At 42.8% G+C, this 13,412-nt stretch overlaps 1 protein-coding gene across 1 annotated transcript; it reads right to left on the bottom strand.

The window, feature by feature from the left end:
- Positions 1 to 11,261: 11,261 nt before the first annotated feature.
- Positions 11,262 to 13,057, bottom strand: olig3 (oligodendrocyte transcription factor 3). The gene has a single exon (XM_021317760.2). It carries the CDS (start codon positions 12,785 to 12,787, stop codon positions 11,885 to 11,887), a length of 903 nt encoding a protein of 300 aa, XP_021173435.2. The 5' UTR covers positions 12,788 to 13,057; the 3' UTR covers positions 11,262 to 11,884.
- Positions 13,058 to 13,412: the final 355 nt, after the last annotated feature.

Here is a 13,412-nt window from a genome sequence, read left to right as displayed (position 1 = left end):
TGATGACTCTGGCCCATACAGCCGTTGTTTGTGTGTGTGTGTGTGTGTGTGTGTGTGTGTGTGTGTGTGTGTGTGTGTGTGTGTGTGTGTGTGTGTGTGTGTGTGTGTGTGTGCTGTCACTTCTGGTTTCACACCCATGATAATGCCTGTCTGTAATTAGAGCTGTGCCTTCCTTGTGTGTTTCCCTCCCCCCTCCCCTGGTAATGCAGTCATGGTGCAGCATGACCACCTTCACAGCATCATGGGGAGATGAGATTTGTCCCCCTGTTCTCTTCTACGTCAGCTTTTGATTTATTTTAAGCAGTTCAGTTTCACTCTTTGGTTAAGTATACTAACATTAACATCTTAAAGGTGCATAGAAGTTTTGAAGGTAAATATTATTTATTTTCTGTCCCATACATGCCTTTACAATTGCCCGCCCAGTGAGTATTCCTCTATTTACCGCAGTTGTTATAGGCTGGATATTCAGTTTATGAGAGAGAGATTTGGATGTGGGTGATGTACTGCATGATCTGGCTACTTTGTTGAACCTCCGCCATAATCAATGTGTTAGAGAGAGATAACTTTAATATTTACAGCTTTCTTACCCCAGATGACATTACACCTGTAAAAAAAAAAGACCTGTTCAGTCACAGCATTTCCTCTTCTCCCGTATACATGCGCAACGATGGTGTCATTTCAACTTGTTGCCAGAGGGGGCGGATGTGTGCACAAACCCTGCAACTTACGCTTTTCATCACGTTAACTTTGACGTAATGAAGAAGTTTGTAAAGTTATATGAGAAGAAAGATGGACCTATCTGGATCAATCGACGCTGACAACACAAAACTTTTTAAGGAATCAAGGTAGGGGTTTAAAACCTAATGACGCTGTCTCAGCAGTGGGGTGGTAGCATCATGGTTCGGGTCTGTTTTGCTACTAGCGGTTCTTGGGTACAAAACAAAATAGGTGGACTACCTAATAGTTGATAAACCCCACCTCAACAACCAAAAGGGTGCAAACTAAAACACAAAGGGGTGTTTTAACAGGACCATGAGTCAAAACACACATCACAACTTTGGGTGGATCAAGCGGGCTAACACTAAGCTGCTTCCCTAAAACAAAACAATTTTATTGAACTCTACCTGTTCTGATAAGAATATTGGTGTCAGAATTATGACATTTTTTATGGCTACAGAAAGCACGTGTTTTTCTGTAATATGTTTTTATTTTAGATGATGGTAGGAGTGTATATATGTATGTAATCTATATTTTGGTCTGTATGGATAATTTTGACCCAGCGTGGATTAGAGAGACCCCATACTCAATTAAAATCTGTTCAGCCGATTTTTGTCAATACATATTAAAAATTCAACTGGGAACAAAGAGCAACGTTAATAAATTGTGAAATGCCTGACTTGATTTCCTCCATCCAGATGATGAAGGCCTCTAAGGTTCTGACTGGAACCCCTCAAATACTCCTACCCTACTGTCTTTGTGACTGTCTTTACATTACCAACCAATACCTTCCCCAATCCAGATCATCACAAGGTTCGGATGCTTCATTTACTTGTTTGTTTGTTCTCCAACAAGCTGTCTGGGTGTTGATAATGTTGATATTGATCAAAACCACCAACTGTGACGGAGTCGACCTGGCAGCACCATCGCTGAGGTCCAAATGCGCCAGCTGAATCCAGGCCAGAGGGAGGAGAATAATGTCTGCTTTAACATCAGTGCCAGTTAACAGGGAGGGTTAGGTAGCGGGCTAGCGCCTGCCTTAGCCGAGCTGTCAGATCACAGAGAGAGACCTGAGGCAGCATCATGAAAGGGTTTGACATCTTCAGAGAAAGTCTTCTTCTTCAGATTTCCACAACACCTGTTCAGAGAGAAAGTGAGAGGAGAGGTGTAAAGACTGCTTCTTCTTCTGCCAGCTGACGGATGACAGGAAGGTTAGACGGACCGTCGGGGGTAAATGTGGGCCAATGCCAAGCCACGTACCTCCAGTTGGAGGTTGTTATGTCTGTCTTTATGATGCTGCCAACAGAGATGTTACATCAATTCCCCCAGGGATGTTGGAGCATGTCCTCTTTGAGTTCAGCTGAAAGATAAAGCGAAGCTGAAACAAAGGTGTCTTCCTGCCCAGACCGACTTCACAATATATAAGAACTGTTCACCGCTTAATAAAGAAAGGATCACAGATTGTAAGATGGCAACAAAATGCCGCATATTACTCACAGTTGTTTCTAACTTTAACCACACACAGTATCTTGCAAAAGTATTCAGATCTTTTTTTTTTTTCACATTTTTTTGCATTATAAGCACCAACTTGGATTTATCTTGGGGGAATTTAGACAAAAATACTATACATATTTTTAAAGACTTTTTACAAACAGAAATCTGAAAACAATGGCCTGCATTTGTATCTTGTCTGTTTAACTGACACACCTCTAAATTAAATCCTTCAGTATGTATATAGAGTTAACCTGTGTGTAATTTAATCTCAGTATAAATCCAGGTTTTCTTGAGGAGCTCAGTAAACAAACAGCATGATGACCCATGACCCCCAGCACAGTTTAAAGAACTTTAGGTTAAAATGTTCTCCTAGTTTTTGAACATCTCATGGAGCCCTGTTCAATCCATCATCCAAAAATAAAATGAGACCAGCGTAACCGTAGACCTGCCAAGAAATGGACATCCACTTAAACAGACCAGCTGTGTAAGCGGAGCTTTGACCAGAGAAACAGTGAAGCAGGAAGCCCGTGGTAACTCTGGAGGAGCTTCACCAGTCTGCAGCTCAAGTGGAAGAATCTGTAAACAGGGAAACTTAGTCCCACTCCTCACAAATCTGGCCTTCATGGAGCATTTGGAGAGATGAAGTAATTGTTTCATGTTTGTTGGTATAGAGGTGGGAGAAGATGCTCTCAGATGAGACCAAATCTGAACCTTTTGCCCTATATGCAAAATGCTATGTATGACACACCCTTTCCCTGAACATTTCATCCCCACAGTGAAACATGGTGGTGGCAGCATCATGCTGTGGGGATTTGGAAGAGACAAGGACTCTGGTCAGAGCTGATGGGAAGAAGGATTGAGCCAAATACAGGGCAATGCTGTAAGAAAACCTGCAGGACACTGGAAAAGACTTGAACCTCACCCCCCAGCAAGACAACAGATCAAAGTTTATAAGGTCCAATCAAAGTCCAGACCTCAAGCTAATTGGGATTCTGGGGCAAGATGTTGCTTTAAAAAAAAAAACAATAACAAAAAAAGCACTTTCTATCCAGCTCAAATGAGCTTGGAGAAAAACAATGGGCAAAGGGTTAATGCTGAGCAAAGCTGGAAGAGACTTAAGATTTACAGCTGTAACTGCAGTGAAAAGTGGTTCTTTAAAGTGTTCACACAGAGAAGTAAAGTGTTGGCGGGTGACATCGCTGGTGAAGCCAAATGTGATCCAGAGTCCGATCAGGGCAGCTTGAATGATCTTACTCATGGGACTGGCAGCTAATTGATTGTCAAAGGACAGCCACAAGGTTAGAACCATGATAGCAGTCAGGCAGGATGGTCAGGGGGAATAACCAGAATCCGAAGTCCTGAGAACAGATCCAGGCTCAGAGCCAGGTGATCAGAAATTCAGAGACAATCCAAAACAGAATCCAAGGGCAAAGTCAGGGCACAGAAACAGGTCAGAGATGCACAACAGTCAGGTCCGACAGGGGTTAGGCAGGCCCAGAGAACCAGGTGGCAGAAACAGGTCAGAAACAGGCAGGATACAGAAAAGATGGATTAAACTCACTGATGGCTTGTAATAATCTGGCACTAGTGACTGGTCTGAGACCTGATTATATAGTCAGAGGTGCAGGTGGATCTGGTGAAGGCTAATGAGAACGGGGCATATAGAGACACACAGGACACATAGCCATTCACACACATGCTTAAACTCATACCTAAGGGTAATTAACCTATAATCATGTTTTCGGACTGTGGGAGAAGGCCAAAGTACCTGGAGAGAACTGACGTATGCTCAGGGCTCACAAATAATAACACCTCAGGACAGAATTTTAACCCAAGACCTTCTCACTGCAAGGCGACGATGTCAACAACTACGCCATCGAGCAGTCAGAAGGAAACAATGCTTTTTTAATGCGGTTAATGTTCAATTGTTCAAAAGCTAAACAGCAAAAGTTCTTCTTCCCATTACAGAAGGAAGTAATCTCGCATTCAAATTCTCAAAAAAAAACTTTGCCCATAGTTGACATTCTTTCATTTTAAAAGTTTCTGTCCCTTTCTTCCAGTAAAAGAGACATTTTCAAACACATTTTTTAATTCCATTTCAGACTGGAGCCACAAAGAGATGGTTTGATCTCTCTATTCGTGTTGTCTGTTCTTGGCTTCAGTCATGGCTTGCTCTCCTCGCGATCATGTTTCACTTTGTCGCCCGGCTGCCCCCCCGCTGAGAGGGGACTGTCGCCCAGCACTGTGCCAGGCCCGAAGCTGGCACACGCTGAAACGCACACATACACACAATCATCGCTGCATCTTCAATATATCAGTCAAAAAAAAAAAAAAAAACTCCTTCTGCTCAGCTTTCCCCTTGTCATCATGCTGCAAGACTCGTTCCTCTGGGCAGATTCAAAGCATGTGGCGGCCAGAGATTTAGCTAGATATATCTCTCCCATTAACAGCTGCTCCCTCGGCCTGCTCTGCTCCTCTTTCCAGGACACCTCCGATACGCACCGCATTACAAACACTCTCGCAATCGGTGCGCACGCACACACCGACGGCCGTGGTCTGCACGCGGTTGACAATCAAGGACAGTTGGTTTCGAGCCGTGTCAGGACAGTTATACTCTCACAGGGAGTCTCCAAACTACAGGCGACTGGCACGCAGACAAACACTCAGAGAGCACATTTATGGCCAAACACTGAACGCCATCTGTCAGTCACTGTAGGAGGATGTCGATGCTAACATACTCGCACAGATACAGGGGCTTTCTGTCTGACTGAATCTGTATATAATACACACAACTGACTGCTAAACAGGCCTGTGAATGAACAAGTGAAAGTGTTAATGTAAACACAGCATGTCTGCTTTGTCAGGTCCATTGGCTGTACGTTATAGTCACTTATCTCTTGGAAAAGGTTCTAAAAGGTGAGAGGTAAAGAAAAAAAACAAGAGAATGACTGAAAATGAGTCCAAAGGATGCTTTAGGACTGATCCATGTTCTAACCAGGACTAACTTTTAACATCTAAGCCTGAGTTTGGACAGGATGAATGGTCCATAAGTCTAATTTTCCACACATTTTAAAATGGAAACTTACTGGAGAACCTGTCGGTTCAATTCCACTACCCTCCTACCAAACGTCACTTGACCCAAAGTTGTCTACCAATCTTGAAGTATAAAAGTGGGAGTATTTGTGAGAGGGATCTGGTGAATGTGTTTATAATGTAAAGTGCTGTGAGTAGATGTTGGCCTCCATGGTGATATCAGACTTATGGATATCGATGTAAGCAGATGGTTTACCTAGAAGAGTACCTTCAGTCCATTTACAGCAAATAGTGCCATTGTTCCTCCACAGGGATGGGAAAGACGTTGTGGCTTACAGCAAAAATCTTGGTAGCAAGGGATTCTGGGTAATCCTCAAAGAAACGGTTTCACTAAATTGATGTAAGACACCTATGAATGTTTGTTGACAAATAATTTTAATAAACTCCTGAAAGACTATCAAACTTTTTGTAACTGTGTGTTGTCTATGATATTAGTGTCTTGATATTATCTTTGCAGTATTTTCAGCAAGTTTATTTTTTGTCTCTTTTTCATCCTTTGTCAGACTAAAAACATTCTTTGCTGTTGTTAATATTATATAGTTTATAAAATGCGCATCTCAAAAATGCCAATTCTTGGAAACTTTTCTTGTTATAAAATGTATTAAACCTTTATAAAATGTAAAAAGGACTCTGGGTAATCCTCAGAGCAACGTCTTCACTGCATTAAGAGTAAGATTAATACATTTCTTTGGTGGGGGGGGGGGGGGGGTAAACATTTAGGAAACTTTGTATTCTTCAAGGCAGGCGCAACCTCCTTTGAAGAGGTTGAGAAGAATGGTTTGAGAGCCACTCCTCTGGTGTGAACTTTGCGCTTTGAATGGTTGGTATGACTGAAACAGTACTATATGCTGTAAATCTGGTCCAGATACCCTTTGACAGAGTAAATTTGAAAAAAAAAAAAAACTTCTTTAAAAAGCACAATAATCCCCCACTGAAATTGTCATAAACTGGCAAAATTAGAACAAAAGTAAGCTTTAATAATGAAACCCCTACTTTACATAAAAAGGCTGTTAATCGGAAAGCGATTAAATTCGCAACCAAGGGTGCAATAAAGGAGATAAATAAATCCAATGTAACCAAGATATACAACATGTAGTAAAATATAACCCATAGGTTTTTTTTCTTTCAAAAGATCAGGAAATCATGAAGACCAAAGGTTTAAAGATTGTTTGTAACAGTACATATGTGTAATGAAAATTAAGCTGCCTCAAAAATCTTTTTGTATTTTCATTACTTCTTTTCCACTCAAGTCTTTAACTGTGTCGTTAAAGAGAATTTAGAGATATAGCTTCTTCTTTATGCAAAGAATCAGTATGTCTTAATAGCGCTCTCTTTCCTCAATGCTGATATTATAATTATGGATACTGGTGTAAGGATTTAAATCCTTTTTATTCAGGTTTAGCAGGTAGAAAAAGGAAGGCCTCTCGACTTTGTACCCTGTGGAGAACCTTTAGTTATAAATGATATTTCAGACATGTTCCCAGTTCAAACCAAATATGTGAACTTCTGTGAAATTTATTATAGTACAACTTAATTAAATTTTTATATTAAGATCCTTGCTTGTGATAAAGCTCCATTTATGTAGATCAGTAATTAACTTGAAAATGACCTGAAGAGTTAGCCCATCAAACACTGTAAAGGTTTTAGATGTGAATGGAAACGCAAAAGGAACAATTATGGAAAATACATTCGACTTGTCGTGGTTTCAAGGTGATTTTTACTTACTTTAAGAAACAAATAAAGCAAGGTAAACAGGACTCACTGTTTAAAGTTTAGCTTGCTGCTTTATAATCACGTTTAATTCTTACAGCAGTTCCGGACAAACTAACTACTGCATTTAAATAGTGCTTTGCTGGCTCTGTGGACCACTGGAAGCACTTTAAACTTCACGTCCATTTAGCTATTCTTTAACCTCCTTCTGGTATTTACGTTTTTTTAAGAAAACACATCAAGCACAAACCAGATAATGCATAAAGGGGAATAAGTCTGATGTGAATTTTGTCGGGGGGGGGGGGGGGAAAGATGCATTTCAATGCAGGCATAAAAATAAACGCGCTCCGTTTGCTCGGGTCGATTCAGAAAACGCCCCAATAATAAATCAGCTTGATCTTTTTTTGATTTTCTTTGAACGTCCCGTGTTAACAGATGACACAAGCAGCCTGAAAGAGCAGCACACACGGGCGTCCTCCCGCAGTCCCATCCTCTCACTTCCCGCGACCCTGCATGGACAAAAGGAGGTGTCAACACCCCTTCTCTATCTGCACAATTAACATGCAAATGAGTGCGGTCGCTGATGGCGATGGCAGAGCGCTCTTATGATGGAAATATGCTTTCTGTTTTGGCAGTATGGGTTAAACATTAGTGGATGGAATCAGCTGAGGACAGGGGAAGGACCCCGAGGCCTCCCTGAGGACAGGGGGGGGGGGTGTAGAGGTAGACTCATGGAGGGAATGGCCTTTGCACCTGCTTCACTTCAAGCCATACACACGCACAGGGCACGACCAGGCGGTCATAATCAGCCTCGTTCAGGCTGTCAGCCCCTCCAATAACTTATCCCCTCAACTGCTTTTGTTCTACGGCGGCTCAACCGATGCGGCCGCTTGCCCCTTATTCAACTGAAATTTATTTTCAATTGCTGCCCCTCAGGCCCCGGCCCCGCTTCCTGCTCGCCGCCCGATGAGGAGACGGACCAGCAGACCTCTTCACGTTCACACTCCGTCACTCCTGACCCTGAATGCAACAAGCAGGGAGATATGTTTGTACATCTCCCGCAGGAAAAAAAACAAAAAACTCACATCTGTAACCGGGCTGGCAGCCGGCGGACAGACGTGATCTGACTTTGTCAGATTTGGAGGTTTCGAAGAAGAGGTCCTTGTTAGCAGTCGTGTGTGTGTGTGTGTGAGGGGGGGGGGGGGGGCTGGGGGGGCAGTGTTGCTCCAAGTGATAAACCCTGAGTAGCTCGTTGTAACAGGTGTGTGCTCTTTAGAGGACCGGTCGTTTTGTTAAGGCTTATGAAAAGAGGAGCTGATGGTCACAAGTCCCTAGCCTCGTGAGACCATCCTGATCTCGCGAGTTTTCAAGGTTTCACTCGCAGATCAGTCTGGATACTCTCCGTTGAAGAAAATTTGGAGCCGTTCACCAAACGAACGTCCAATCAGCGTTGGCTTTGAGGCGGGTTGAGGTGTGACGCAACGGGAAGCGCGTCAGTTCAGTCTTAACAGCATGGCGGCTTCAGCCGATGAAACTAGCGTTAGCGTGGCTATCGAGCAAGTTTTATTGGAATTACAGAGTATTTCTTTGCTGAGCTAACGAGCCTTTACCTGCAGCAGCAAGAGTAGCTTAGCTTGTGGTTGTGTTTTCGTCGTCGCTCGTAACAGAGCGACGACGAATCTGATTGGTTCATTTGGCCCGTCTATCACCAACATAGGCCAATCAGATAACCAGTATTTTCGCCCCTTCCCAAAATTACTTCAACGGAAGGTTTCCAGATGGATATGCGGAGCAAATCTATCTGGCGGAGTCAGGTAAACAAGTCCCTGCCTGCGGACAAAAACACTGAGCAGCTTTTAGCTCCTTCAGCTTTTACCGTTTATTTTAGTTTTACGTGAGCGGGTTTTATTCATCGTTCGGTTTCTATTAGTCGCAGAATTTACAATATATGTTTATTTTATTTTGCTTTTCCACTTCACATATTTCAATATTTTTTAATACAACGATGGAGTTTATCCTTTTTATGCAATGCATGTATTGTGTAAGTAATTATTCATGAAATAGAAGGAGAAGCAACAAAAATCCCTCCAACAATCAGGAAAAACGGCAGGAATTTGTTTAAATGCACAAGGAAATTTAGCATTTTTTGTTTAATTTGTGTGAATATCTAAAGCCTCATAATCTTTGGTTTATTTGTCTGCTTCTGCCTTCTACCATTACTGTGTCTGAGGAAGAAGATGGGTCTGAATTTCAGTGAGATTAAAAAAAACGTTTAATTAGTATTTTTTTTTTTGTTTTTTTTTTTTTTGTTTTTTTGCAAACTCGAGAATACAGAGTAATCTGAATATGCAGAGAGAGTAAAGTGGCATTTTCGCCTATTCCGTTGGAAACACGATTTGCATGTGTATTTTCCTTTCCTTTTACACGTGCATGACTGCATTATTTTGTTTACTCACAAAGGACCCCCTGATAGCTGTGCAGCAGCGGCGGCAGTGTCCGTTTTACGCACCTCCTAATTAGCCGGAATTAAGAAGTATTTCGCGGCCCATGTAAGAGTCCATTTCCTTTGAAACCCGAGCATAATAAACCTTAAGTAATTACCCCAACTCATGACTATTAACTCGCAAACCGCCAGCTTCCCTTGACAACATCCTCCTCAGTGTTGCGCGGTTAAAAGGCCATTGCGGCTTCCCAGCTATTTACATCCCATCTGGCAGCCTGCGGAGGGGACAGACAGGCTGCGCTCACTCCTAAGACAAAAAAAGGGGAGCGTAAAACGAACTCTTTCACTCTTTCTCAACTTCTCCGGGGAACCTGTGTTTTCTCCCGGCCAAATAAATTACAAAAGGCCTTCTCAACTCACTTTTATTCAGCTTTTCTTTATTATTTTTTTCCTCCCCTTAATCCACAGCCGCATTTGCATGCGGGTGAGGCCGTGGAGGGGAGAGGAGGGGGTCTGAATGTATAATCTTCTACATTTAGCAGCCTGTAATCCCGGCGCCTTTCTCTGATGTGATTTTGCTCCTCTTGGTCCCCCATGAACAATTAACTTGTAATCTGCACAAACATACATTCTGTCGCTGTGGAGATGAGACGGAGGAACACCCATGGGAGCCGGCGGACAAACTGCTCTGCGCTTCCCCGGGCGCAGCGCTCGCTGTCTGATGCAGCCTGCTGCTGCCGCTGCTGCTGCTGCTGGCCGCTCCATCACTTCAGCCTCATTTCTCCTTTCTGAGCGCATTTCAATTAGCGCCATTTATTTAGAGGATTGTGCGACATGAGGCCGGGAAGAAAAAAAATATATATACTGTCTAAAAATATTGAAAAAGAACGGATTGTTCTGAGGACCAAATGCTTTTTAATGGTATCACTGAAAAAAAAAATTAAGTTTGCACTTCAGGGAAATTATCATCCAATAATTATGTATATTTCTTCTTCTTAGGTCTATTATTATTATTATTATTATTATTATTATTATTATTATTATTATTATTATTATTATTATTATTATTATTATTATTAATAATAATATTATTATTATTATTATTATAAAGGTTTAGAAAAAGTGTAGATTTTGGACAAAACGCAATTTAATGCCCATTAAAAGTAAAAGTAGGAAAATATACTAAAACAAACACACACAAATATATATATATATATATATATATATATATATATATATATATATATATATATATATATATATATATATATATATATATATATATATATATATATATATATATATATATATATATATATATATATATATATATTAATTACATGTCTGCTAAATTTGAATTTGCTGAAAGTTTGCCAAACTTTTTTCTGAGCTAGTCTGATAGGATGGATGCAGGTAAAATAGGTTAGTAAAAAGTTAAAATGTAGGACTTAACAAGATGAGCAACAGACGTGTCATTAACTTTGAAAGCGTTTAAGGGAAATCAGGTTTATATATTAATAGTATAAACACGTTTTAAATATGTTCAACGGGAAAAATGAAAACGTTTTTGTTGTCTAAATATTTTCTTCTGTATTTCTCAGAGCAAACTCAGTGGTGCACAAAAAAATGTGTAAAACTTAAAAAAAACACAAAATCTAATAGCATAATAATAATAATAATAATAATAATAATAATAATAATAATAATAATAATAATAATAATAATAATAATAATAACTTAATGTTTGACGAGGTAATGAATTGAAGTCAAAAGACAGAGTTTATGATCCATGATTCCAGTTTTATTGAAATTTTTCACCGCTGGGTGATAATAAATATTTGTTTGAATCAGTCATCGACAATGTACAAAAATAAACACACAGGGTCTCTGGGCAAAGTCTTTTCTGCAAAAAACAGTCATGCCAAGATCATTATACAAACATGCAACAAACAAAAACTTGTTCATAAAAAAATTTGCACAATCAGACAAAACAAGCCACGCTGCTGAAATAGATCTAAAACTGTTTCCCGCCCAGTCGTTTCAGCCAAATCCATTAATCTCATAACTCTCATGTAAGTGTATAAACTCCTTGGTACAAGGCACAGAAAGCATTCTTCGTTTCTCACAAAATGACGCCTGTTGTGAAGTTAAAACAAAAGGTTCATGCAGCCTCCGTCACCTGTCACAATGAAACGAAATTCAGTCAAACACCGGAGGAACATGGCATCCTGTTGCACTTTTTTTTTTTTTTTTACCAGCGAGTGGCAAACTCAAAAGTCAGTCTTTAGAAGTCCTTGTTACAAGGAGGATTTTGTTCTTAGATACGTTTAACAAGAAAACAGACTAAACGACAACATGCACCCCATGCCCTGATTTCTGTATGTACAGATGTCAGATTATCTCTCAGTCTCTTCTGTGTGTCAGACATCATTTCAAGCCGTCCTTCCCCTCCCCTGTCAGTCTCGTTAGGCCCGTGGAGGTGATGGGGATGTGCGGTGGAGGAGGCACCTGGCAGATGGTGCAGGGGCAGGGCAAGCCGGCCCAGTGCTGGAAGCCGGAGCCCAGTTGCAGGGCCGGGGGCGCAGCCGGCGCGCCCTTCATCAGCGCGTGGGGCGCTCTGATGGATGCGAGTCCGGGCAGCGCGCTGGACAGAGTGGAGGACGTGGAGGAAGACAGCGCGCCTCCAAGGAGAGGGTGCACCTGGTGCGCGGCCGCGGCGGCGGCGGCGGCTGCCGCTGCCGCGGCGGGTCCAGCAGAGTGTCCGCCGGCGCCGGCAGCGTGCGCCACGGTCCCGCAGTGGAAGGCCGAATGCTGCCCGCCGTAAATCTCCCCCACCAGCCGCTTCATCTCGTCCAGGGAGCTGGTGAGCATCAGGATGTAGTTCCTGGCCAAGAGCAGCGTGGCGATCTTGGACAGCTTCCGCACCGAGGGCCCGTGCGCGTACGGCATCACCTCGCGCAGCCCGTCCATAGCCAGGTTGAGGTCGTGCATGCGCTTCCGCTCCCGGCCGTTGATCTTGAGTCGGAGCTGGTACATTTCCTCCTCGGTGACCTGCTTCTTCAGTTTGTACTTGTTGCTGCTGCTGCTGCTGTTGCTGCTGCTGCTGCTTCCCACCGACGCGGGCTTGGTGTCTCCAGCGCGCAGGAGCTCGCCGCCGGTCATCTTTTGGCGCTGCTGCTCACCGCTCTGCGTGGAGGAGGTCACGGATGAGCCGACGTGTTGGTGGAGGTGGTGGTGGTGGTGGTGATGGAGCGGGTGGTGGTCTCGAAGAAACATGCCGTCCATGTCCGGGGAAGAAGCTCTGCTGCTCGGGCTGGAGTCTGAATTCATTTTATTAGTTTGCTTCCGATGTTGTTGGGTAGGAGGTCGCTGCTTGTTTCCTCCCTCTCTCCTCTCCTCTCCTCTCCTCTCCTCTCTTCTCCTCTCCCTCCCCTCTCTCGTTTCACTATATGTCAGTCACTCTCCTCCTCTGTTTTCCGAGCCTTTGCTCGCTCTGGTCGCCTGATGTTGCCTGTGTGCGTCCTGTCCCGCTTTGCAGTGACCGCTTTGCTGCTGTGGCTGCTGCCTTTCTCTCAGTGTGTATGAGGAGGACACTCATGGTGCGTATTTATACGCGGGGACAGACAAAAGCGGCTTTCCCATTCATAACGCCTGGTTAGGAGGATGACGTGCAGGCGAGAAAGGGGCGGCGTGCTTCGGCTGTCCCAGTGACCGCGCTGCGCAGCCATTCACTGCCATTGTCAGGACGCTGCTGGAGGTCAAAGCTCTCCTCTGCCAAAACGCAGGAACGAACCGGTCGGTTATAAAGCAGCGCGTTTAATGACATTTCTCCAATATTATCAGCGTGTTGTGCAATTATTCTTTAGAGGCTTTGTTGTAACCAAAAAACATTTTACGCACGACAGAGTTACGCATAAAGCAAGAAATTCAGAACAAGTTTTGTTGAAGAGAATAC

Source organism: Fundulus heteroclitus, chromosome 22, assembly GCF_011125445.2.
Source record: "Fundulus heteroclitus isolate FHET01 chromosome 22, MU-UCD_Fhet_4.1, whole genome shotgun sequence".
Classification (NCBI taxonomy): Eukaryota; Metazoa; Chordata; class Actinopteri; order Cyprinodontiformes; family Fundulidae; genus Fundulus; species Fundulus heteroclitus.
Note: the sequence above shows the minus strand (reverse complement) of the source record. Positions and strands in the feature narration are given on the sequence as shown.

Coding starts and splice junctions, on each gene's coding strand:
- olig3 (XM_021317760.2), bottom strand. CDS start 12,787: ATGAATTCAGACTCCAGCCCGAGCAGCAGAGCTTCTTCCCCGGACATG.